The sequence below is a fragment of the Clarias gariepinus genome, chromosome 6 (assembly GCF_024256425.1).
Source record: "Clarias gariepinus isolate MV-2021 ecotype Netherlands chromosome 6, CGAR_prim_01v2, whole genome shotgun sequence".
In the NCBI taxonomy this organism is placed as follows: domain Eukaryota; kingdom Metazoa; phylum Chordata; class Actinopteri; order Siluriformes; family Clariidae; genus Clarias; species Clarias gariepinus.
Window position 1 is genome coordinate 16,854,487 of NC_071105.1, and position 25,369 is coordinate 16,879,855.

The following is a 25,369-nucleotide window of genomic DNA, read 5'->3' on the forward strand; positions in this document are numbered from 1 at the left end:
CATAGCCTTTTATACATTATAAGCATAAAGTATACTGTATTTTATACAAATACTAACAATTACACTCATTACACTTTTTAGAGTAAAAAAATATTTTATTTTTTGAGGACACCAGTTAATTTTAACAAGCAGTATAAAAACAAACAAAAAAAGAAAATAAAGGGGGGGGGGGGCCAGACGTTACAAAAGTTTTGTTTTTTTATATATATATATTTACATTTGGTTAAATCTGTAAAACACTGAGAACCACAATGACTTGCAGACTTGGGTAAATACTGTGGATATTTTTCTTAATTAACTCTGCGGTTGTAGGGCATATTTACAGGGAGCGTAATGCTTTAATAAGTAAGTGAAGCAATTTAAACATAGATTGAAGATTGCATGCTAGCTACGTTCAAGCCTTCTTAACAGTCTTTTTTGCCTGCTTGGCTTTCTTGGGCTTGCTCGGCTTCTTGGCGGGGGCGGCTGCGCTTGTCTCCTCCTCTGTCTCCGGCTTGGAGCGGCTCTTGCTGGGTGGAAGCGCTTTCTTCCTCAAGCCGCTGACGCTTTTCTTCTTCCCCTTCTCTCCTGCTTTTTTGGCTGGCTTTTTGGCCGGTTTCGCAGGCTTTGCGGGCTTTTTTGGCTTCGCCGAGCTCTTCTTGGTGCTGGAGGAGAACTTCTTCGTGTTGAGTTTGAACGAGCCGTTCGCGCCGAGCCCCTTGACCTGCACCAGCGTGTCGTTCTGCAGCAGCGCGCGGATGGAGTAGCGCAGGTACACGCGGCCGTTCTTCTGGTCGAACCAGCTTACTTTCTTCGCCTCGTTATAGATCTTAAAAAGAGACGAGCCGTTTTTCTCATCCAAGGTTTTGATCGCATCGATCACCAGCTGGCTGTACTTTCCGGGCCCTTTACCCTTCTTCTTCTTCTTTATTTTCTCCTTCTTTTCTGCAGATGCAGGCTTTGGTTTACTTTTTGCTTTCTTTTTGGTCCCCGTCGGTTTTGCAGGCTCTGCTGCAGCATCATCTGGTGCGATTTCCTCGACCTGGGCAGACATGCTTAAGCGTCTAGTCTTTGAAATGCTGCGCAAACTAACGGCGGAATCTTTGCTGTCAGTGAAGATGATCAGTATGTATTAACGACGCGCGGACGTGATTGAGACCAACAACACTGCCAGCAGGTGCATGCCTCGAGTTGTGTTTTTTGCTGTCAGTTTGAGATCAGTTATCTCACCCATTCTTGCCCGATTCGCTTCCCAATCGTTGTGCATTGGAAGTGCAGTCAGCGCCGTGCTCAGTGCTGTGCAGGAAAGCTGGAGGAGCTGCGACACGCGAAGAAATAAAGAAAAACAGAAGATCTCACCCTGCGCGCGGCATGCAAAAGCGAACAGGGGAGGTGAATTAAAGCACGAATTATTATGAAACTATAAACAGAGGCACGGGTTTAAGGAAACACGACGAACCTTGAATGTGTAAATTGTTGTTATCGAGCTTAGGATGAACCAGTTCATCAAAGATGCCGAAAATATATGAGGTTTAATTTCACTAAACAAGCACATAAAACTCCGTCACGTGACTAAGTTCCTGCAGACTTTGTTTCAGCTTTCTGTACCGAGGTTTCGAAATAATGGGCAGTTCTACCAGAGGCCTATAGGGGATTCTAATCAGTTTCACATTTTACGATTTAGCATTTTTAGATATTTTTAAAAGCATGATGAAGGTTTAAGTGATTGGAGGTTGCATCCCAAATGGTACAAACAGTAAAAAAAAAAATACAATGCATGCATCCCTCCATCCATTCATGATCCTTTCTGGGATAATGGGTCGGGGTGAACCTATCCTAGGAAACTTGTGGCACAAGGCAGGATAAATCTGGAGGAATGCACCTACTGTGCATGTTTTTGGACTGTGAGAGGGAACCTAAGTACCCAGAGAAAACCCACCAAGCATAGGAAGAACATTTACAACTCCACACACTAAGAAATTCAGACCATCAGCCCTAAAGGTTTGGAGCAAGTCACATACCAACATACAGAATACTATTAAGCACATTTAGGGCCAAAATCAAGTTTAAAATGTCTGAAATTGCTGGTAATTTTCCAGGACCCATGAGCACATTTCATTTTTAATGATTTATATTTGTATATGATTTTTCATTTTAAAATTAGTTAAAGGGTACAAGAGCCATCTGCCATCGTGATGATTGTTAATTCATTTTCCCATGGGAATGAATTATAAAAAACAATGTGCAAACTTGGTGTCATTGTGTTCTAAGGAAAATGGGACATGAGTAAAGTTAACATCAATATTGCGATTGAGGAAATTTAGAAAGGTTTCTCAAAAATGATGATTTGTTTGCATTTATTTCCAAACATTCATTATATTTAAACATTCAATTATGTTGACCTATATAGTATATCCAGACATACTGTGTGTGGCTGTGTGTTGAAATGAAAGTCTAAAAAAAGAAAGCAAAACTGTGCAAATCTGTATTTGTTTAACAGAGCTTGTTAGTGTCTGGTAGGCCATATGGAAAAATCATATATCACGATATGGATTATTTTATATCACGATAACGATATACCACCCACAATAAAGTACGTTTTCAGTTTGACAAAAATATCATTGAATCCTTTTTTTTGCAACTTTATTTTAAAGTGACATTTAACTGAACTGTCACAAATGAGAAAAATACATTTTAGTTTAGCAATATAAAATGTATCACATGACAGATGTGGTGGAGGTAGAGCTACAGTAGCCTTCACATTCTTTTTTTATCCACATCATAGTTATTTAAATAGTAATATCAAAATAAACTTAAAAAAAATTGAAGTGCACAACCATTTCAAGTTTCACGTCGGGCCGGTCTTTTGTATTTCGGTCGGAAACAGTCTTTTGGCAGAATTTGCACATGACTGTCTTCTGCTCTGTGTCAGTGCTCTTGAAGCCAAAATGCAACCAAATCACTTCTTGGGCTGCTTCCAGCATAGCAGTTTCAGTTTGTTGCGACTCCGGCCGTTCATCTTCAACCTCTTGCGTCTGCATCTTTAAGCACTCACGAGTTAACTAGCGTAAAGCATGTCCCAACAAAGTAAAGCGTCATGCCGCAAAACCACAAGACGGAGTTTCTTTGCGAAAAAGTTCATTTTTATTCTTGATTATCACTTATATAAAGAGTAGAGTATGCATTGCATAGCGACAAGACTTTATCATACATTTGTCATAGCCTATTTAATGCAATATTTTCTTTAATAATTGATAAAATTAGGTTAGAAACGATAGAAGAGAAATAGGAAGATAAACACTTTTCTATTGTCCGCACGATATATATCGTCATATCGCCCAGCACTATGTACAAGTGTTAGCAGCTGCAGCCTTGTGCCAATGAGTTGGAGCTGTCGTTCCTGTCCAACTCAATCGGATCTGGAAATACATCATTACCCCCACTTCCGGTTTCCTAGAGTGAATGAAAGAGAAATTTAACATGCATAGGTAAATGTTCCTGGACAAATAATCAGTGAGGAGTGGAATATGGCATTAATACCAACCTGTTTTAAAGCATTTTGTGCAATGGTTTGAAATGCCTGTTCAACATTGATGGCCTCCTTTGCACTGGTCTCAAAGTATGGAATGTTGTTTTTACTCTGACACCATGCCTGTGCTCGCTTTGTTGTCACCTGAAAAACATGCATGGGACAAACATGTTAGAATAACAATTACTCACAAACGACAATAAGTACTGACAAGAATATTCAGGTCAGACACAGCTCTTTCTTTATTTAAACATTTATTTTAATATGAGAAGGTATTGTGTGTTGTTTGGTAAAGAGGACTTTTGCATTTTGCTTTCAGACTTTAATTCACATTAGGGCAAATTGTGCAATTTGCACGATGAATTGCTTTGAAAACCTTAAACATTGGTTATTGTTTAAATAAGAGCTCTTTTTGGTTTCCACAAATTCTCATATTCTCACAAAAACTATTAAATATCACAAACCCTAAAATTAGGCTTATGTGTTACTTGCCTGCCTGTTTTCCAAGTCAATCTTGTTGCCCAGAACCAGGAATGGAAAGTTGTCAGGGTCACGAGGGCCAGCCTGAATCAAAAACTCATCTTTCCAGGAGTCCAGAGTCTTAAATGTGCTTGCAGCAGTAACATCAAACACCAGCACACAGCAGTCAGCACCCCGATAAAATGCCACGCCCAGAGACTGAAACCTTTCCTGTCCAGCTGTGTCCCAAATCTGACAAAAACAAAAAAATTAAAAACATTTTTGTTCTAGTAGAATTCTTCCTACATATTTCCATAATCTGACTAAAAAAAGACTTTTTTAAATTTTGTGCTTTTAAGGAGTAATGTAGCAATTCATTTTTATCTGGCATGCTAATACACTTGTAAGGCCAAAAGTGTGTGGACGACTAACCATCACATCTTTATATGCTTGTTGAACATCCATCTCCAGATTTAGCCCCCCATGTTGTTATAATAAGTTCCATTCTTCTGAAAAGGTTTTGCAATAGACCTGTGAGTGTGCCTGTGTAATTTGCTCATTTAGACAAAATTTTATTAGTGAGGTCAGGTACTGATGTCAGGCCAGGAGGCCTGATATGAAATTAGGATTCCAGTTAATCCTAAAGGTGTTCAGGAGTTTCACCATGCCAAATTTGGCAAACCATGCATTTATGGATTTTGCAGTGTGTATAACTGTTTGCAGTGTAGGCAAACTGTTCCTAATGCTACAGCACACAATGAAAATCTAAACAATAGTGTGCTGGTAAAAGATTGGGGAAAGCTCAAATATGATGGTCAGGAGTGTAAGTCAAGTGTTCACAGTCTTTTGGCCACATAGTGTATATTTGACTAGTTGGCTTCTGGTTTTATGGCAATGTGGAAATAGTTCACATGTCTAATAGTTTTGGCTAATTAATTATTGCCATAAGCATCAGGACACTGCAATCTGATTGGCTATATTTAAAAGCAAAATGTTGAATTACATCATATTTAAAACTAGTTCATAGCATTTGTCTTCTAAGGGTTAACATCAGTGATTCATGGATTGCAGTATCCATCAAATGGCTTCTTCCTCCTATACAAGGCATTTCTTGGCCACATTAAGTTATCAGTTCCCTAGCTTGCAAATCCAACACCTAGAATTTAATGAAGTGACATTTGAAGTGAATCATGAAACTGTTTTTTGTTTTTTTTTTGGCCAAAATTATAATAAATACAAGCTCATCTCCTAACACTTATTCAACTAAATAATGAAAGTGATTATGGGTCACTGAAATCTTTTACAAATCTCTCAGCCTGAGGAAGCTGAGGAAATCTAAAAACATACATTTACATTTAGGCATTTAGCAGACGCCCTTATCCAGAGCGACTTACATTTTTATCTTATTACACATCTGAGCAGTTGAGGGTTAAGGGCCTTGCTCAAGGGCCCAACAGTGGCAACTTGGTGGTTGTGGGGTTTGAACCTGGGATCTTCCGAACCATAGTTCAATGCCTTAACCACTGAGCTACCCCTGGCTCACATACCACAACCTACTGATTGTCCATAACCAATAAGTGTTTACAGAATACCTGCAAAGTTACAAGTCTGTCCTCAACCATCACCTCCTTCGTGAGAAAGTCAGCTCCTATTGTAGCTTTGTACTGGTTACTGAATTTTCTGTTGACATACTGGTTCATTAAAGATGTTTTTCCAACACTGTGTGTGTGTGTGAGAGAGAGAGAGAGAGAGAGAAAGACAGAACTGAAAAAGGAACTGGGATTTCTAACACTCAGTGTAATATGGGAGTGTATTATCTTGCATTAGATACAAAGTTAAGAAAATGCAACTTTATATAGTTCTCTTAAAAATAGTAATCAGGAAAATGATAAAGCTCAACATAATATGATTCTTGATATTTTACACTCACCCTGTATCCCCAAGTATGATGACTTTTAGAAGAACTTTCTTCCTGGATGCCATACTGCCTGGAGGACAGATCAAGGACTGACTTATTGATACACCACTTTTTTTTTTTAAGAGATGAATGTTTTAAAGGTTATGGCAGAGTAAGCAAACCCTTATGTTTAAACATAAAGATGGCACATGCCATATTGTTTCTTCTCTCACACACATACAGATCAAAACCTATTTTTGCATGACTTACAAATTATGACTTTTTGTAGAGACTGAAGTAGTTTCATAAAACAAATAAAATACAGGTTAACTTCGAGATATTTGCTGTGTCCAAACCTGTTTCTTCTGGTCTTCCCTCCTCTTCCTCTTTCCAGGCTCTAAAGTGACATAAAGTACTTGGATGATGTCTGGTTGCAATACACTGAGCACTTGTTTCTCTCACGTCAAATAAAAAAAGCTGCTAAATTTGGCTGTCTTATGTTATTTAGATTTATATCTTTGTATACTTCCCTCTCTTCTCCCACTTCCCCTAGAGTCCCCGTGACAACATTCGTGACGTGAACGCACATGACAATCAAGGGGCTTACTAAACCCAACGTCCAAGGGGCGGAGCTGGATCTGATCAGATTTGACCTGACTCCTACAATCTACAACAGAAAAGATCCTCCACGATAGGGAGTAATACAACCTCAACACCATTAAGTAGACTCGTTGTCTCTACAATAGTTTTGTTACGTTTCAGTTCTACTTTGTCAGGTTTGAAGGGTTGAATCAGGTCAGGCTCCGCCCTACACACGTCTATGCTCCGCCCTCTCGGCTGTCGGCGCTGTAGTGTGACCTATATAATGTGTTCTATGTAATATGGACTCTTGCGCATGCGCAGGGTACGCTCGCACGCCCATGCGTAGAAGCATCTTTTGAGGAAGTCACTTGAATACTTACCGCCTTTTTAATGCGCTTAAGGCCTTGTTCACACGGGCATTAAAATCGAGCGTTTTTTTTGCGTTTGTAGCGTCCGGTGAGCGCGGATCAAAGCGGTGAGTGTTTTCTACACATAGGAGTCAATGAGAGTGTTCACACGGGCTTTGGTGACGTGCGTTTGTCCGGCTGTGCGTTTATACAGCATTAAAAAAAAACGTTGCATGCAGCTTTTTCTTGGCGTTTTAAACCCCACGAACGCAAGAAAACCACTTCTAGTTCGTTTTCTGCGCGATTATTTTACGCTTCGTAGGACCGGATATATCCCATGATCGTACATGCTATACATAGGGAAATGCGGAAAAGGGCAAAAAAAATAATTGTTGAAAAACTTACTCGGAAATTTTCATTTCTTCATAAACCACAAAAAAAAGACTTCCTTTAATCCGACGTTGTGCAGTCAGAGAATGAACCCAGTAGCGGCGCGCTTTTATATCCAGTTCCCACACTGCCCCCACAGGTTAACACACAAACTACAATTTGGGCTGCAGGCTGACGTTAGACAGAGACAAACGAACGCCGGTGTAGAAGTCAATCAAGCGCCGCTACAAAACGCAACATAAACGTCTAGGACGTTCAGAGCACGTTCGTTTATCCAAAAACTTAACGCCCGTGTGAACAAGGCCTAAGGAAGTAGAACAGGTTTTATCGTTATTCTTAAAAACACTCCTGTCTGTACATTAATCAGAATTTGTTCCTTTAATTATATATTCACATTTCACACTTTGAAGAACCAGAAAGCAGTCTAAAAGCTGTTCTGTCTGTATGTATTTCTGTTCAGCCATTTTGTCACAGAATCACAACAAATTGCTGGACAGAATTGAATAAAACTCAGGGCAGTACGTAGGTTTTTGCCTGAAGTTAAACCTGCACCATAAGTGACATAAAATAGAGTAAAAGAAATGTTGTAAATAGTTATGTGCAGGATTTAATAATCTGCTTGAAAATTAGATATAAATAAGCGAATTGCTCAATGCAAAAAAAGCACCTGCACCACTAGATATTAATTAGAAAATCTTAACTTTTTGTACTGGGGTTAGATCATATTTTCACTGCTGAAATACCAGCATTTCAGCATATGAATCCTGGCTTGTGTCGTGGAGTTTGCATGTTTTCCCCGTTTTTGGTGGGTTTCCTCCAGGGATTCTAGTTTTCTTCTGAAGTCCAAAGACATGCAGATTAGCCTAATTGCCGTTCCCAAACATCTAAACATGTGTGTGACCTGTAATGGATTGACACCCCATCTGGGGTGTACCCCACCTAGTGCCCTAAGTCTCCTGGGATAGGCTCCAGGCCCACTGTAGTGTAGTGGTGTAAGTGAACTTTAACATGCTGGAGTAATTTTAAGACAAAACATAAATCTTTATGTGATTTACTTTTTTGATTTCAGGGGACTGTTTGGGCTGAAGACGAAGGAAGCCCAGCTTAGCGTAAAAACAACACTAGTTGTAAATATATGTATAATAAAGTATAAGTTTATGGTATTACCTCACCACTGAGCAAACTCACACAACAGGAGAATACAGACCGGTGCAAATATTGGCCTACGCTCAATGAACAATAGAAGCTTGTAGTTTTAGAAATACAGACCTCTCTTTTTTCTCACTTCTTATAAACACCTATACACAACCTTAAAACGAGCATGTGAAGACAGAGTAATGACAAAGCATGAAATAAAACAAAGACACAAAAAAATTATAGTTACACAAGTGATTGTCTATATTGATAAATAAAATGTCTAACCTATAACACAAGATGGCGCTACTGAGCTGAGAAACACGGAGTCAAGGAACGTCTACAGCGTCTTGCCCTCAAGTAGGATGTCAATGCACTCCTAGAGATGGTTGTTATTTTGTGTGATTTAATTTTTTATTTAAAGACCTCTGCCATAATACTGTGGAGTATCATAAACCTTTAAAACAATGTGGTGATTTTCCTGAACTCTTACAACCAATTTACTGCCCATGTTTCTTTCTAGTCTATCTCCCCATTCACCCAAACAAGCTCATGTCATTTACACACATGTCCACACACAAGAGTAAACACACCTCTCTAAACCACTCAAGGACAGGTCTAGCACTTTTCACTTCTAGACAGAAAGGTCAGAGATCAAAGTGTAAAGGAGGTCACACCATTGAAAAGGTGTGCATGTGTGGGTTTGTAATACAAGCATAAAAGAGTACCAAGAGGAATTCCACCAGTCTTTCAGATTTTATGAGATTTAACAAGTTCAACAAACACTACACAAATCACCAAACAGGACAAAAGTTTAACGGTGAAGTATGGATGTATTTATTTAAAACTATGAGTGGTTTGAAATTTAGGAAGCAGGCTAGAAAATAATTCATGTGATCAGTCAGGCAGTGTGTGTGTCTGTGTGTGGGTGGGTGGTGGTTGGGGGTAGGGAGCATCAGTGCATATCAGAGAGCAAAGAAACTGCATATCTAGGAATCTTAACCAAGACCCCTACAAGCACCCAGACACACATACACACAGAGAGAGAGAGAGAGAGAGAGAACAAACAGAGGGAGGGATAGAGGGTTGGAAGAGGAGATCAAATAAGAAGAAAAAGCCAGCAGACGTTTCAGCAAGATGAGAGCATGGAAGTGAGTGACATATGAAATACAGAGGCTTAGAGAAGACATAATGTTATTTGAGGTACAGATTTGAAGAGAAAAAAATACCGGACTCTATATTTGCTTGAAAACCTTGGCTGCACTGTAGGTCAGACAACATTGGGTGAAAGATTGGTAAGAGGTAGTGGAAGTCATCTAATAGCTGAGTGCAGTTATTTGTTGGTATACCTCTTGCTTTCCCATGAGTTCCCTTAGCAGTGTTGTTTTGTGCATTCTGCGCTGGCTTTTGCTGGGGGTGTGGGTGATGTGTCTGTCTGTACAGTGTCAGAGGGATAATTTGGTGGCTGGGCCACCCAACAGAAGGTGTGAGGGGGGCTGCAATGTACCAGCATCTCCCCCAAAAACTCACCTAACATACAGGAAGGACACAATACCCAGAAAGCCACAGGAGCCTCTCCAAAGAAACACACAGGTACCTGTAAGTCAACTTTGCGTGTGTGTGTGTGAGAGAGAGAGCGAGAGAGTTTGTGTAGTGGTTTAAGTGCATGTCCAGTGCTTTCTGAGTAAAATCTATAATTATGCATATGGTAAGTTATATTTGGCATATATTTTATAATAGTTTGAGTGTTTCTAGTTTTTGTAGAACCAGAAACAAGCCAGTTGTAATAAATATCTTAATTCCTCGGTGAAATGGCATCAAATTACTAATCAGAAAAAAATTAATACAAGTTTCTCATCACTGTGTATTATCAACGTGTATGGTTGTTTATAATTATATCTTTTATGTTAGTTTAGGACATTTCTATAATTTTTTATAATTATATTTTATATAAGTGTTCTTACTTAGTAAACTCTCATGGGCACTGGTGGCTCAGTGGTAGGTGGTTCGCCTGCCAGGTGGAAGGCCCGGGTTTGATTCCTAGCCAGTGGCAAAAACCCCGGCCACTGCAGTGCCCCGGTAAAATGGGAGGGTTGTGTCAGGAAGGGCATCCGGCGTAAAACCTGGACTGGTTATTCTGCTGTGGCGACCCCTTGCCGGGAGCAGCCGAAAGACCAACAACAACTTAGTAAACTCTCAAGAGCTTGCTACCAATTGCTAGATTATTTTTATTGTCCCGTCCATCCATCCATCTCATCTATTAATTCATTAGTTTATTTATTATGTAACCACTTTATTCTGGTCAGGATTAACAGAACCAAGTTTAAACAGGTCTATCACATAATCACATGCTCACTCAACACTACAGACAGTTTAGCATAGCCAGTCATCCTTGCTGTGGATAGCTAGTTCTGAGGAATATCCCACACCCAACTAGTAATATAATTTGGTTGTGTTTGTGTGTTGTTTAGCCATCTTCCATATCAGAACGTCTGATGCAGCTACAGCGGTGTATGAAACAGCATGAACCAGCCCCAGGAAATCGAAGAGATGGATCTGACTCCCTGGCAGCCATTCTGGCCCTAATGACAGCTGTGCTTACTGAGTGTAACCTACACTGCCACAGCCAGAGACTCAGAGACATGGCTCGCAGACTAGGTGCACTGCTGTCAAATTTCAAACAGCTTACATATACTGCTTTGAGAGTCTTTTAATTGAAGGCTTTTCTCTTAATACTCTCGATCTCTCCATTAATTCTAATATACACTACTACCACACACACACACACATAGTAAACATAAGCTAATAGTTGGTGTGCTTTTAGGTATGTGACTCTTCCACATGAACTAACATTTAAACAACCTCTAAACAACCAGTGAGCAACCTATATGCAATCTTTATATGACCTTGTTGCAACCACCTAAGAGTGGGCTGTAAATCACATAGACTTGGACCAACATGCCTGTGTGTCTGTGTGTGTGTGTGTCAGAGAGTGCAGCAGTGGGAAAAAATGGAGAAAAAGACCTGCTGCTTTTGATGAAGAGCATTACACAATCTGGGTCTCAAGCAACACCAAGTGCATTAACAGGTATATACATACACAAATTCAGCATTAAACTATCTGTTTTGGTCTTAAAAGTTGATGTTAATGTCTTTCTGTGTCTGTGTGTAGCCTCTCCCTCTGCAGGACTTTATCCCCCAAATTGCTACGAGATTTTTAAGTTTGGAATAAAAGAGAATGGAATTTACACCATCCAACCAGACCCTCAAAAACCAGCACTGGAGGTGCATCAACACACTACTGCATGCATTTTTAATATGCAATTTCCAAATGAAATTATTTTGTAATGTTTTTTGGTATGGAATGTTTTCCCTAATTTCAGGCTGTATGTGATATGGAGTCCGCCGGAGGTGGTTGGACAGTGTTTCAGCGTCGATTTGATGGACAAGTGGACTTTAACAGGACATGGAGAGAGTATCGGGATGGCTTTGGTTCTCCTCAAATGGAACACTGGTTAGGCAACGCAGTTCTACATGCTCTCACAGCGAGTGGTCAGCACACACTCCGTATCACTCTCCAAGACTGGCATCAACAGACCCGACATGCCATCTACAACAACTTTAAAGTGGCTGGAGAGAACCAGAGGTGCAGAGTCTCACACACATAAACATACATATAGATTGTGAAAAATAGACAGTGATGCAATTTAATATTTTATACATACACACTATGCAAAAACATTTTACACAATAATATGCACTTTACATGAAAATCATAATCACAAAAATGGTCTTTTAAGAAAAAATCTTTATGATTTTGTTATTATCTATTATTTTTATCTGTCAGGTTTCGTCTGACTGCACAAAATTACCAAGGAGATGCCGGTAATGCCCTCAGCTATAGTAAACATTACAACCACGATGGCAGAGCTTTCAGCACATTTGATCACGATTTTGATCGCTATGCAGCTGGTAACTGTGCTCAGTACTACGGTGCAGGCTGGTGGTTCGATTCCTGTTTGGCTGCCAATTTGAATGGACGTTACTATCGTGGCCGCTACACTGGCATCACAGATGGCATCTACTGGGGCACCTGGTACATCCTCACTGACTCTCGAAGTGGGGAGAGATACTCGTTTAAAAGTGTGGAGATGAAAACACGACCCAGACAGCCTTAAAATAATCATCTTCCTCACACACTTATACAACATACACAAATGATGCTATGCTACTTTCAGTATTTATACTTCACTAAATCTATAGTGCACAGGACAAGTTACAATGTGATACGTATGTAACAGTAGTGTACAAGATTTTAAAGGTGAAAGTCTCTGTGGCATTCCAGGGTCTGTAAGTGAGTGAAATAAAGAATAGATGTGGATAAATAACATCCAACATCAGGTCAAGGAGACTTCTATGTTTGCATATTATGTTAATTGTTAATTCAGAAAGCTTTAAGCAGTCTGGGCTAAGTACTGTAGCATTTGTGTGCTTTGGACATGCAGCTTTAGAGAGAACATTACTGGAGAGGCTATTTTTGCATGACAGAGTTAATATGGTAGGGCTTTTTTAAATATCTAAATGTATGCAAATACATTTGTGAAAATAAACTTTCAGATTTTTTTTGTGTATTTTTAAGTGAAATTTGACTAGAATCTCTTTGTCATGTTTACATACAACAAAAAGTATAGTTGTATATTTCTAAATGAACACAGCCCCTGTAATTACTAAGATTAGTTACTTAATACATCATAGAGAATGAATGGTGTAAAGGCACATAAAAAAAAAATCTATAAAGGTGTAACATATGCAACTGCCTATATACAGAACTTTACAGTACGCCAAACTTCTAGCAGACATGCGGAAATATCTAATCTCAATAACTTTAACCATGTCATAGTTGTTATTGTCAGAAGAAATGGTTTGAGTATTTCAGAAACAACTCACACAACTACTGGGCTACCAATAAAACATTAAGCTACCAATATATTCCAAGATCTCAAGATAAAGATAAAGCTACCAAGAGCTATGAATAATATAGATAGATAGATAGATAGATAGATAGATAAATAGATAGATAGATTCTTTATTGTCATTGTACAAGGTACACTCCTTGACGTGCATACAAATAAAGTAAAAAGAGTAACAGTTAAACAGTTAAACATAAGTATAAAAGAGTACAAATATTATACATAATCAGATAATGCTATTCAACTAAGATATTATATTAAAGCAGTTGAGATATTGCACTTAACAGTACAGTATTTATGAACTATAAATATAACTATACATAATAAAAATTGCCAGTAGTGTGTGAAAGCGTGTGAGTGTTACCTGGAGGTTCATCTATAGTCGTACAAAATGGAGATAAATACAATGGTCAACATTGGCCCCCAACAGTTGCCGTTGGGCTACAGAGGTTTCTAGATAAATGGATATTGAAATTGAAATTATATACTGTGTATAAATATATATATATATACACACACACACACACACACACCACACCACTGGGCAGTGGTAGTTTAATGATTGAGGCTTTGGGCTGAATAAATTTAGATGCCAAATTATTAAATGTACATGCAATTTAAGCACAGCTATCCTGTCTCCTTTACTTTATATTGCACTGCTATATGCACTATGCATCTTTGCACCATACTTAATTTATGGTATCATTCCACTACGGTATTCCACCCATATTTATTTTGTACACACTTTACAATATAGACATCCATATATGTACATATGTGTATCCTGTTTATCATGCTAGATCTTTGTTTGTACAAACAGTGGTACTTTGTAATAACATATCATATTTTTCACACCCCTGTACATATTAATCTAATTTTACACCATCTGTTATTTATAGCAAATAGGCCAGTTATGCACTTTTGGTTAGATACTAATTTAATTAAATGTAATTACATTTTATTTGTATACAATTGACATAACAATTGACATTGTCGCAAAACAGCTTTACACATGCAAAATAATTATTTAAGTCTGTATAAAATGTGAATGTGTATAAATCAAAATGATAAGATAAGACTAATTGCATTTTGGTGGCTTCGTACATGTACTTTGCACAGTGACAATATAGTCTAATATAATATAACATAACATAACATAACATAATCTGTGTTTCTATGTGTTCCAAACCAGCACGCAAGCTCAGATTTTTTTTTTATCTCTCCATTAAGCTGTGAATCTAATAAAGGTGCAGACATAGGACATAAACAAAGCAATTTCTATCCACATGCAACCTCTGATCTGTGTCCAGGTGACTGTCTGCCATGCCAGAGCTATGCTGGGAGAGTTTCAGTATACCTGATGTATCATAACTCTGACAAAAAACCTGCCATAACGATTTATCTTCCATTTGAAGGCAAGGGTGACAGTAAACTGTGGAAAAGTGTGGTGGGTTGCAGAGTAAGAGCTATCACAACACAACTATCAGCCACAGTGGCCAGAGAGCTAACGTTTTTTCTGTATTCGCATTAGAATATTAAATTGTAGCTTTAAGTTGAGCTCTTCATCAAAGTGACCTAAATTTAGCTTTGCATCATCAGATTTAATTATAAAATTATGTATAAAATGAGTGAATGTGCATATGTGCAATTGAGAGAAAGAAGTGCGTATCTGTAGCATGCACCCATTTTAGCCGTATTCACGACAAGATGCGAGTCTATTCAACAAGCTCTGAGCTTCTATTAATACTAAAGGTCTCTGATCTGCTGACTACCAACCAGATATGATATTTCACAACCACTTACTAACATACACATGCACACACACTTAGACAAAAGGCTTACATGCACAAGTATGCAGACGGGCACATGCTTCATTTCAAAGGTTGCTATATTAAAGCTATGATGTAAATTCCGGTTTATCCAGGCAGCAAAAAGTGAATATTCTGTACAGTATGTGAACATAAAACATTCATCTTGTTCATATTTATGTATGGACAAGGAGGGTGTAGCAATCTGTCAATTAGCTGTCCAGTGTGCATGTACAGTGTGCATGTGCTAGTCTACACTCCTGCACTTCTTTTTATGGTTATCATGAAATGGTAGAATCAGAATTAGAAAGATTTTTATTGCCAAGTACGCTTGCAAGTACAAGGAATTTATTTTAGCGACAGAGCTTCCAGAACAAAAAACAAATGACAAGACAAAAACAGCACGAAATAAAAAAAAAAGGTTGACATCAAATGGAATGATCCTAGAATGCTAGAATGCTATCTGTACAAGATTAACCAGAAATCATATGATATTTCTGGTCTACACATAGTGACCTATTTTAACAGCTTTTACAGTATATCCTAGTTTTTAAAACCACCTTGATTATGAAGGTAAATCTTGAACTTTTCTATCTGTGTAGTTCATTTGTCTATATTTTTTCTCCTGAAAATTCTTGTAATTATATGTAGTGCTTTGACTTTTCCGTATTAAAGAAGGCAATACCTCCATGAATGACCTATCCAAGCCGAGATGGTTAACTTGTTCCCAACTTCCCAACAAGAAGAGACACAACTGTCTGTGGGAACTGTGAACACACACCACTTGCACGTTACAGAAACTCTTAATTTACTGCCACATTACAATACAGACATGACTTTACTTCAATCCATTTTCACATATCTGGGAGTTCCTGGGAGGCCAGCGTTTGAGACATAAAGCAGGTAGTCTGATTATGGCTCAGGTGTACTAAGAAGAATTTCTACTTTGATGGTATTAAAGCACTAGTGAAACCCTGAAATTAGTGCATTAGTGTAGCAGGGGATTCTATAGAGAAATAAAGGTAGCTTTTACTCTTCTGTTCTGCTCTTTTGTACAATTAAAAGTCCAGTTAGACTTCAACACCCCTTATATAATTTGGACCCCATCATTAATATGCAAGAATCCTGAATCTTCTTATTCATCTTCTTATTTGGTCATCCTGTAATTTCATCCCACACCATGAAGTAAATATGAACCCTGTAATACAGAATTTAATTTTTAGTAAGATAACATTGTTACAGGCCAGCTTAGTGTAGCCCAAAAGTCAACTGTTATAACCTAATATCAGGGCCTAATGTGTGCAGTATTTGTTTTAATTCAATGGTTAGAAGAATTGTTAGAGTTTTAAATCAGTGGCTTTTCCATAGTCTCATATCTACGTGTGCTGGTTAAAAACACTGCATCTTCTCCATTCTTCACAACATAAAAAAAACTACTTCTTTATAAAAAAGCACTTCACACTTTAAAAATGTTAAACTAAGAATGTGCACTGAGCTCACTGTTCTTGTCCTTCTTATCATCTTTTGTCCTGCGTAATTGAACAAAAAGCAGTGACTGACAACAAAAAGGTCATCACTCTCTTTACTGTATAGCTGTGCATTGAGAGCGGAAGCCTGCTCTTATGTCACCACAGTATCCTGGCTGGGTGCCTGGTGCCTGGCTGGTGTGATACAGAGATAGAAGGAGTGATGGAGTGAGAGATAGAAGGAGAGGTGGAGGGAAACCGGCAGTCTGCAGGCACTCAGTCCGGAAACCCTGAGCGGACGACAGTTACCCAGCACATCCCCTTGAAGCTGATAGCACACACATTCACGTAACTTATGCTATAAAAGGACATGCCTTGAGACACATGGATGTATTCAGCTAGATGATATTTCGCCTCTCTAAACAGGATTACACTTTTACAAAGACAATTAATAGGATTTATTGCAGCAACTTATCAGTTATTCAACTGCTTTCCGTCAGTCCTTTATCATAGTTAAAGTAGAAATATGATGATTGGTTTGAACAGGGTTTAAAGACTCTCACTCTGTCACCTTGTGGCCAGAAGATGGCAGTTTTGTATTAGAGATAAACCGATGGAGGAGACTAGGATTCAGGTCCAGCCCCATCACCTGATCCTATTTTACTCTCAATATTCCTCCGCTACTCCACATGTCATATCACCAAAAAGCAAGACCTATGTGTTTGTGTGAATTAATGTGTTGTATGACAAAGTGAGGAAAAATCTGTTCAACTGACTTGAAAAACACCTATTTAGAGTCAAATATTTGTGACATGTTTATGCCTAAAAGCTATATTTTAAAATATTTTCACAGGTAAAATTGCAAATTGTATATTTATGTATATGTTCTCTAACATGCTTGTGTAAGGAGGGGTCATTTCTTATATATATATTTACTGTATATCTTGGTTATGTCTCCACAAAGACAGGAATATATAACAGTGTTTTACATTTTGTGGACATTTGTCTAGTGCTGAGAGGAAGAACTGATTTGTTTTTGTTTGTGTGTTTTACTAAAAAACTAAATGTTATTTCTTAAGAGCCAAATGGTTTCTTTAGGTTACTGAGGTTAAGGTTAGAGTTAGGTATACCCATAACATTTATTAAAATGTATTATTAATAAGCAAACAGTAATGCACAAATATTCCGCCTTTTACACTAATCATTAAAACATCGCCTGTGTGTGTGTGTGTGTGTGTGTGTGTGTGTGTGTGTGTGTGTGCACGTGTGTGTGTGTGTGTGTGTGTGTGTGTGTGTGTGTGTGTGTGTGTGTGTCAGTGTGTGTGTCAGTGAGTGTCCGTTGGGGGCACCTGTCCCTCAGAGTGGAGAGGGATGTGTGTCTATAACACACACATTGCGGTGCACCAGCGCTCCGTTTCATACCGGAATTCAGCAAGCAACTGTGTATCCTGATGTGGTGAAAACCAGGCCTTGCAAAGCACCCTGGGTAAAGGGGGGAGGGTTATACATATCACAGTACTACAGTACATCTAAGAAAAAAAATAAAAAATCTTACACCCAAAACACATATGAACCCTTGTCCAGGTCCCTGTACACACAAGGGTACACACACAAAGCAAAATGTGCACTGATTTTTGCAAGAAATCACAGATACTCCAATCAGCACAATCATCCCTTTAAATCTGATGGCTCACAATAAGATGGCTTAATAAGTTACATCATAAATGTTTTGCCTAATCAAGCCTACATGTTTTATAAGTGTGTTAATATTTAAGTATATTTGGGATATATATGTGGGATAAGTACAGGATGGTCTTTATGATAGAAGCTCTTAGAAAGTACAGTTTTACAGTATCCACTGACCAAAGGGCGAGTCTCAGGCAAAAAAGTTTTAAGAGAATATCTTCAGGATATCCTTGCACGAGCATCGACAGCATAACTGAAGAAAGGTCCAAAAAGAAGTAGAGCATCAGGATAAATCAGTCAGGTCCGGAGGGTGAGAGGAAGCACAGCAGTAGATGTGTTTTAGGGTCTGGCACCACCATCACATCAGACAGCAGGAGCATGCATAAAGCTTGACAAAGGGAGAGAGGGAGAGAGAGCGAGAGAACAGATTAAAAGGTATGTTAATTTTACATGCCATACTTTGTAATCAGTAAAAACAGGAACGCAACATTAACCGACTCAGCTATGTCATTAGAAACTCGAGTCAATGCTGGGAGAACCTCTTAAAGGTTCTATGTGGATCTGAGAGAGTTTCTCTTGTTTTAGAAAAGTTATTAATAAATGTTGATATCTAAGACAATCATCAACTCATCAACTTTAGTACAGATGATGTATAAATATACTGTATTAGAATATACTTATTTCCATAAATCTTTGCTCTTTTTTTGGTTTCCGAAAAAGTTGCTTGAACCTGCATAATGCCATTTGACATTGTGTCATATTTGTTATTACATCTGACACTGTACATCTCGGTATAACATGCAGAAAGACATAGTAATATCTAGCTGTTAATAGGTATAGGTGTGACAATGTCAACTAAATTTCATATTGTTAAAATTGCTTTACTGTATTGTATACCTACATGGTAAAAAATAGGAACAATGGCTATAACAGTAATAAATAATACTGTGTGGAGTCAAGTGTGATTATTCTTGTTATTTGTCCTGGAACAAGGACCGCATGAGCAATAGGCTATTGGTGCAATACTGCGTAATAGCAACTTCCTGTTGCTCTCTGTGCAGGAAATGGACAATAAGACACTGAGGTAAGCAGGAGTTGTACAGTTTAGTGTCACTGATTGTTAAAAGACAAGTTTCTAGAACCAAGTAAACCTTTTGTAGATATCCTGTATATACAGTACAGAACATCTGAGCATCATCAGATCGTGTATAATACCATATGGAAAAAAAACAGAAGACAAAGTTAATTTTTTTTATTGATTTTAAAAGGTAAAACACTCATATATTCTTGACTCATTACACATAAAGTTTTTTTCATTTTGATGATTGACGATTATAGCTCATGAAAATCAAAGTGTCATAAAATATTAAAATTTTCTTGAGAACAATTAAAAGAATTTACAGTACAGAAATTCTAAAAAAGAAAAAATATATCTTTGCAATCAAAACTTAGTTTGGGCTGCTTTAATTATGAATTACTGCATCAGTTTGGTACCGCATGGAGGCGGTCAGCACTGCTGTGGCATTACGGAAGATCAGATTGCTTTGATAGCAGCTTTTTTTTTCTTTTAGATAGCTTGTCTGTATTGCTGTGTCAGGCAAGTGAACGTCTCATCTTGAATATACCAAACAGATTCTCTAAGGCTTCAAGGTCAATAAGGAATAAAATAGAGATTGAACTGCACTTCCTCATTGAATGCCTTAAAAGTCACCACATTCACACTGAATTCTTTACAAAATAAAAAAAAATATCCCCAGATTTAACTGCCTCTCAGAGCCCGAAAAACTGCACACTACACACACACCTGCCGCCTGGTAAAGGGGCAGTGAGTGACCACATCATATAAGGTTTCTCAGCTTTGGGTCAGTTACCATTCTCAGATAGTCTGCCATGCTGTACTGACTGTTTAAGGCCAGATAACACTGCATCTTAGTCTATAGTTTAGTTTGGATTCCCCAATAACTCAAATACAAGGATTGAAAAACTGGATTGTAATTTGGATTGTGTGCACTCTGGGACCATTACTTTCAAATGAAATGCGAAATTTACTTTCATTCGAAAAAAGAACTTCACACCGCTAAGCAAACATTTTTTTTTTTGACACTTCTAAATTTTTTTCTGATTCAGGAGTGGTTCAATACTTCGACTTCAGCAGTTATACAGTAATTAATTTCCTGAAGATGTGCATGGTAGCTCTTGATAGCTATGTTTTACCTATTGTTATATATTTTTTCCACAATTGTACTTGAAAAGTATACAAAAGTCCTGACTGAGTGCAAATGTTTTAAAAAGTTTATACTGGGATGGAAAGATTTCTAAATGCACCTTTAATACACAGTTTCAAAGTATCTATTAAACAGATTTTTTTTTATGTTTAAAATGTTAAATGGTGTTTTCCTATTATGGCACACATTCAGATTTAAACTGTCTAATGCATATGCAGGCTATGAGCAGTCAAGTAAAAACTCAGGAAAACATCACAATACCTAAAAATGAATTAAAATTTGACCTTTATCAGGATTACCAAATTTAACACAAGAAGACAGGACTGAAGAATGATTAGAAAATATTTTAAAAGTCAGAAAAATTTAAAAGTAGGACACTTGTAAAATGTCTAGACACACATGAAATAAAGTTTTAATGTTCCACTATTATCCTATTAAAGCAAATAAGTAACCATTTTGTTGGAATATGTATAAAACTCAAGCTGTCTTTAAGGTTTCATCATGTTCATTACAGTATGATAATCTGTAGGTTAACCACTTTACCATAACCGCCACAGTACGTATTCAGGTTTCTTACACTGCCTAGCCAAAACTGTCACCATTTCAGAAGGGTCAAATTATTGTACTACATCAAGCAAAGAATAACTTACGGAGATTTTAAATTACTGGAACTGGGTTAAGAACCCTTAAACACATTATCTTTAACCTGGAAGGATAGTGCTGAGAAGTCAAATTTATGGAAGATGTGCTACATAAAAATGTGGGAAAAAATAACAGCTGTGTGGCCATGAGAAGACCATTTATTAGGCTAATAAAAAAAAGGTTCCTATTTGCTAGGGAGCATAAATATACAACTTTGGAGCAATGGAAAAAGGTCATGTGGTCTGAAAAATTCAGATTGACCCTATTCCAGAGTGATGGGTGCATCAGATTAAATAGGGAAGCGCATTAATCAGTGCACCCATCGAGCCCTAATCTGATCATACTCCTGATCTGGAAGATGCTTTTTAAAAATCATATCAATGTAGTTTCTTTATTTACTTAATGGCACATGCATATTCCAGGACTTGAATTGTGAAAGTCAAGGTTTCTGGGAGAATAAGTAAACATCACAATTTCATCACCATTTAATTTTGCAGCTGGTTATAGCATACACTGGGCGTGTTTGGTGTAAATCTCTATCCAAAAATCTTTACAAATCCTATTGCTAATAGCTGGTGCAGTTTAAGAGTGCACTTTTAGATTTTTTTTCAACAGTTAAAACGACAAATTGCACCACTATTATGTTCTCTTTTATGTCAATGATTTTTAAGTCATTTTACATGATGTGCACTACCAACACATAAACTCTTTATTACTTCTAGTAGTTTTGTATACTACCAGTTCCAGTTCACTCATTCATCTCACTCTTTCTCCATACCACTTATTCTGTACAGGGTTGGCGGGAGGCCTAAAGACTATCCTTGAGGACTCCAGGCACAGGGCAGAATACACTCTGGGCAGGGTGCCAGTCCATTGCAGGGCACAAGCAGACACACACTCACACCTTCACTCACTACGGGCAACTGAGAGGCAAATGAGAAAAGCACCAGTTCTCCAGTGTCTGTGTAAATAAATTATTGCTGAACTATGCTCCATCATCGCTGAGCCAGACCCCGCTGCCGTCAAACCACTATAGCAAACCACATTTTGAAAGCGGATGTAATGTATTCAGTTCCCATGACACTGTTGATATTGTTGTAATAAAGTTAGAATACTCTTTTTTAACTGTTAAAACAAACAGGCCATACGTTTGGTCTGTGTAAACACTGCAGGCATCCCCCGCTTTCTCTCAGGTCTCGAGGTTCATATTAGCCCAGGTGGTTCGGGCAGTATTGCTTTTTAGCATAAACAGTGTTCGATGCAAATCTGTAATAATCCATACAAGTTCTTGGTGGCCTTACTTAAACTTTGCCTTTGTTTACTTATCTATCTACATCTACATTGTCACTATTAATTGTAAGAAAAAGTGGGAAAACACAGATTGTCTCTGTTCACAGACTCAGGATGTAGTTGAGCTTTAATAATGCCCATGGCTCAGAAAGCAAGCCGACATGAAATTTCACATACTACTTTCAAAATAACTGTCGGAACATTTTTTGCTGTGAATAAAATTCCTTTGCTTCACTTCATCTTAAAAAGAGAGAGATCAATAACAAAGCTGTCTTGCCTTATGTCATGGTGTACATGTCTAATGCTCATCTCACAGAGCAAGGTTGCGATAAACAAATACACAATGGTGACTACTGGGCGGAGCTGAGCTAATAACCAGCTCTTTTTCCCTGTAAATATCATGAATCCTAGCAAATCAAAAGTGTTTTGAAAAAAAGAACAATGCTGATATTTGAATAAGCAAAAAACAGATTTTTTTTGCATACATACACACATAATAGCGAGATATGAGACAGTCCAAAATGATTCAAAGGTATTTTTTTTTCTTAATCAGTCATCTTAACACTGCAGCATCTGCAATTGACAACAATTGTTGTAAATTTGCATAACTGATATTTCAAGTAGAGCCATAGCTAGATGTAATTCATATGTTACGCAAACAGAAAGTTAATTAACATACAATCTGTAACAAATCTGATATATTCTTCCTGATGATTTGTCCTACTAACTAAATTTTTGTAATCTGTTTAGGGCAATTAAAAAAAATTGTGACATGACCAGAACTTTTACTGTTTTATTCTTATGTTTAACTAAAACATAAGCTCCAGAAAATTGACCTTTTTGAAATTCCTAAAATGTTAAATGTGATGGTTTATTCAACCAATCCTCAGTTATTTCTCCAGTTAGTAAGTTTGCTTCTCTTATTTTCCTTGTTCTTATTTTCATGTCTCAGTCACCCTTGGTGCAAAATGCTGTAAGGTAAGAACTCTTTCAAAAAACAGAACTGTTAATAAGTCAATTTTATCAATTAACAAAATGGAAAGTAAATGAATAAAAAAGAAATTTAAATCAAATCAGTATTTGGCATGACCACCCTTTGCTTGCAAAACCAGAATTGGCATTAATTCCAGGTTCTAGGTGCACATGGACAGTTTTTGAGGTAACAGTTTTTGAAGGAACATGGCAGGAAGGTTGTTCCAAACATCTTGGAGAACTAACCACTGATATTTTGTGAATGTAGGCTGCCTTACATCACTTTGTCAGTTCATGTAATCCCAGACAGACTCGATGATGTTGAGATCTCAGAATCACTCATACTGTAGGCATCACTGTTTACACCACAGAGAGCTGCAAATTGGATGCAAATTGTAGTGGATGTTGTGTCTTTAAAAGGTTTTGTAGTTTTAAACCATTGGAAATCGAAATGTTGAAATCAGTACCAGTTGAAAAAGCTTTGCTTTTTTTCAGTTGTGAAAGCTTTACGAATATAGACAAAACTTAGAGATGTGTGACTCGACTGCATAAAGTTATTCTAATCAAACTGCTCCTATTACAATTGTTAAACCCCATAATTGAACTATTATAATATAAACTGAAAAGAAGATGGGACCCTTAAGCTTGGGGAGGAGGCAGTAAAAAGTAAAGAAATATTTAAAGGACGATTCTGTATGACTGTTAAAACAAACAAAAAGAAAGAACAATGAGGGGTCAGCAATTTGTAAAACCTTCAATGCCATCTGTTAGTTTGCAACACTGGGAAAAATTGGAGAATGCTAAAATTTCAGCTTATAACGAAATCTCAAAAAAAAAATGCTGTGTACACTGTCAAATAGTTGTATGTAAACATGTACAAAAAAACTTTGAAAATTTTTGTCTTGGTGTAGAATAAACTTGGGGATAATCAGACATTGCCAGTTTCTTTGTGTTTTTTTTTTCTTCTTCAAAATAGCTTGAAGAGCACATCTTTAATCCCCAGCCTGTTTTGGAATTGCTGCCTGGGAGAGACCTTGCTGATGCAGTAACAACCTTGTATCTTTGTTGCTGTGCTCAGTTCTGGCATGGTATATGTATTGCATCGTATGAATTGATGCTGAACCAAAAAGGTAGTCACGCTAAGTACTAATTTGATTTAGATTTTTTTGTTCCGTTGGTTTAATTTCCATTTTGTAAATTTATAAAAATAAAAATATATATTCAAAAAAAATAAATACAAAAATATCTTTAAAAGAATTCTTACTTTAATTCTTCATTTTTCACACCTGCCTAATACTTATGAACAGTACTGTCTTAGGCACATGTAAGTAACTGCTGTAGAGCAGTGTAGAGTGTCTTCAGAAAAAAAGTTTCTACATGCCAAAACAATTCCATGAACAGCACAATTTGTGTAGTTTTATAATGAAATGAGCTCTTTAGTTCTATTAAACATCCTGTAGTACAAGCCTCAGTCCTTGTGAGGACTTGTAGCATGCATGCAAAACCCAGAAGATTTCTTTTGTTTTGTTTTACTTCTTTTTCTCGTCTGGAGAAAAATAATTGCTTTATTTTTGCTTTATTTTCTGTAAATAACAACTAATGTTATTTTCCTGTAAGATTATAATTCTTAGCTATAATACTAATGTTTGGAAATCATAAATGTTTTTGTACTGACTTAATAATAAAGTCATAAAAGAAACATGTATAACAAGGTTTGTACAAAATAACACAGGGTGCCTAAATTTTTTTCTTGGTACTGCAGACACACACACACACACACACACACAAAATAGTCCCCCTTGGGGTCATTGGATTTTTCCATCAATGGATTTTTCCTTCCCTGATGGCATATTTCAAGATACTAGGATTCATTACGATCAAAAACCAGGGTTTACTGGGCTCAAATTCCGAAAGAGTGGATCAGGAAGCGTGGGACATAATTTTCACACATGGATTGGCCACCACAAAAACCCCATTGAGAATCTTTGGGATG

At 37.5% G+C, this 25,369-nt stretch overlaps 3 protein-coding genes across 7 annotated transcripts; 1 reads left to right on the forward strand and 2 right to left on the reverse strand.

The window, feature by feature from the left end:
* Positions 1 to 83: 83 nt before the first annotated feature.
* LOC128526380 (histone H1.10) lies at positions 84 to 1,247 on the reverse strand. Its single transcript, XM_053498183.1, has one exon. It carries the CDS (start codon positions 1,031 to 1,033, stop codon positions 395 to 397), a length of 639 nt encoding a protein of 212 aa, XP_053354158.1. The 5' UTR covers positions 1,034 to 1,247; the 3' UTR covers positions 84 to 394.
* A 1,074-nt stretch (positions 1,248 to 2,321) lies between these two features.
* LOC128526379 (ras-related protein rab7-like) lies at positions 2,322 to 7,343 on the reverse strand. Of its 4 annotated transcripts, none has more exons than XM_053498180.1 (7): positions 7,199 to 7,343; positions 6,221 to 6,261; positions 5,898 to 5,955; positions 5,593 to 5,686; positions 4,001 to 4,219; positions 3,524 to 3,652; positions 2,322 to 3,432 (listed from the first exon to the last, which is right to left on the reverse strand). In XM_053498180.1, the coding sequence occupies exons 1-7, from the start codon at positions 7,210 to 7,212 to the stop codon at positions 3,337 to 3,339; spliced, it is 651 nt and encodes a 216-aa protein (XP_053354155.1). In that variant the 5' UTR covers positions 7,213 to 7,343; the 3' UTR covers positions 2,322 to 3,336. The 4 variants fall into 4 exon arrangements, with proteins under 4 accessions (XP_053354155.1, XP_053354153.1, XP_053354157.1 ...); XM_053498178.1 differs by having other exon boundaries at positions 5,560 to 5,686; positions 7,199 to 7,315; XM_053498182.1 differs by lacking the exon at positions 6,221 to 6,261 and having other exon boundaries at positions 5,560 to 5,686; positions 7,199 to 7,272.
* On the forward strand, positions 6,822 to 12,853 carry si:ch211-157b11.8 (fibrinogen-like protein 1). Of its 2 annotated transcripts, XM_053498176.1 has the most exons (7): positions 6,822 to 6,921; positions 8,253 to 9,916; positions 10,789 to 10,975; positions 11,307 to 11,405; positions 11,490 to 11,602; positions 11,701 to 11,963; positions 12,165 to 12,853. In XM_053498176.1, the coding sequence occupies exons 2-7, from the start codon at positions 9,680 to 9,682 to the stop codon at positions 12,493 to 12,495; spliced, it is 1,230 nt and encodes a 409-aa protein (XP_053354151.1). In that variant the 5' UTR covers positions 6,822 to 6,921; positions 8,253 to 9,679; the 3' UTR covers positions 12,496 to 12,853. The 2 variants fall into 2 exon arrangements, with proteins under 2 accessions (XP_053354151.1, XP_053354152.1); XM_053498177.1 differs by lacking the exon at positions 6,822 to 6,921 and having other exon boundaries at positions 7,849 to 9,910.
* The last annotated feature ends 12,516 nt before the right edge of the window (positions 12,854 to 25,369 follow it).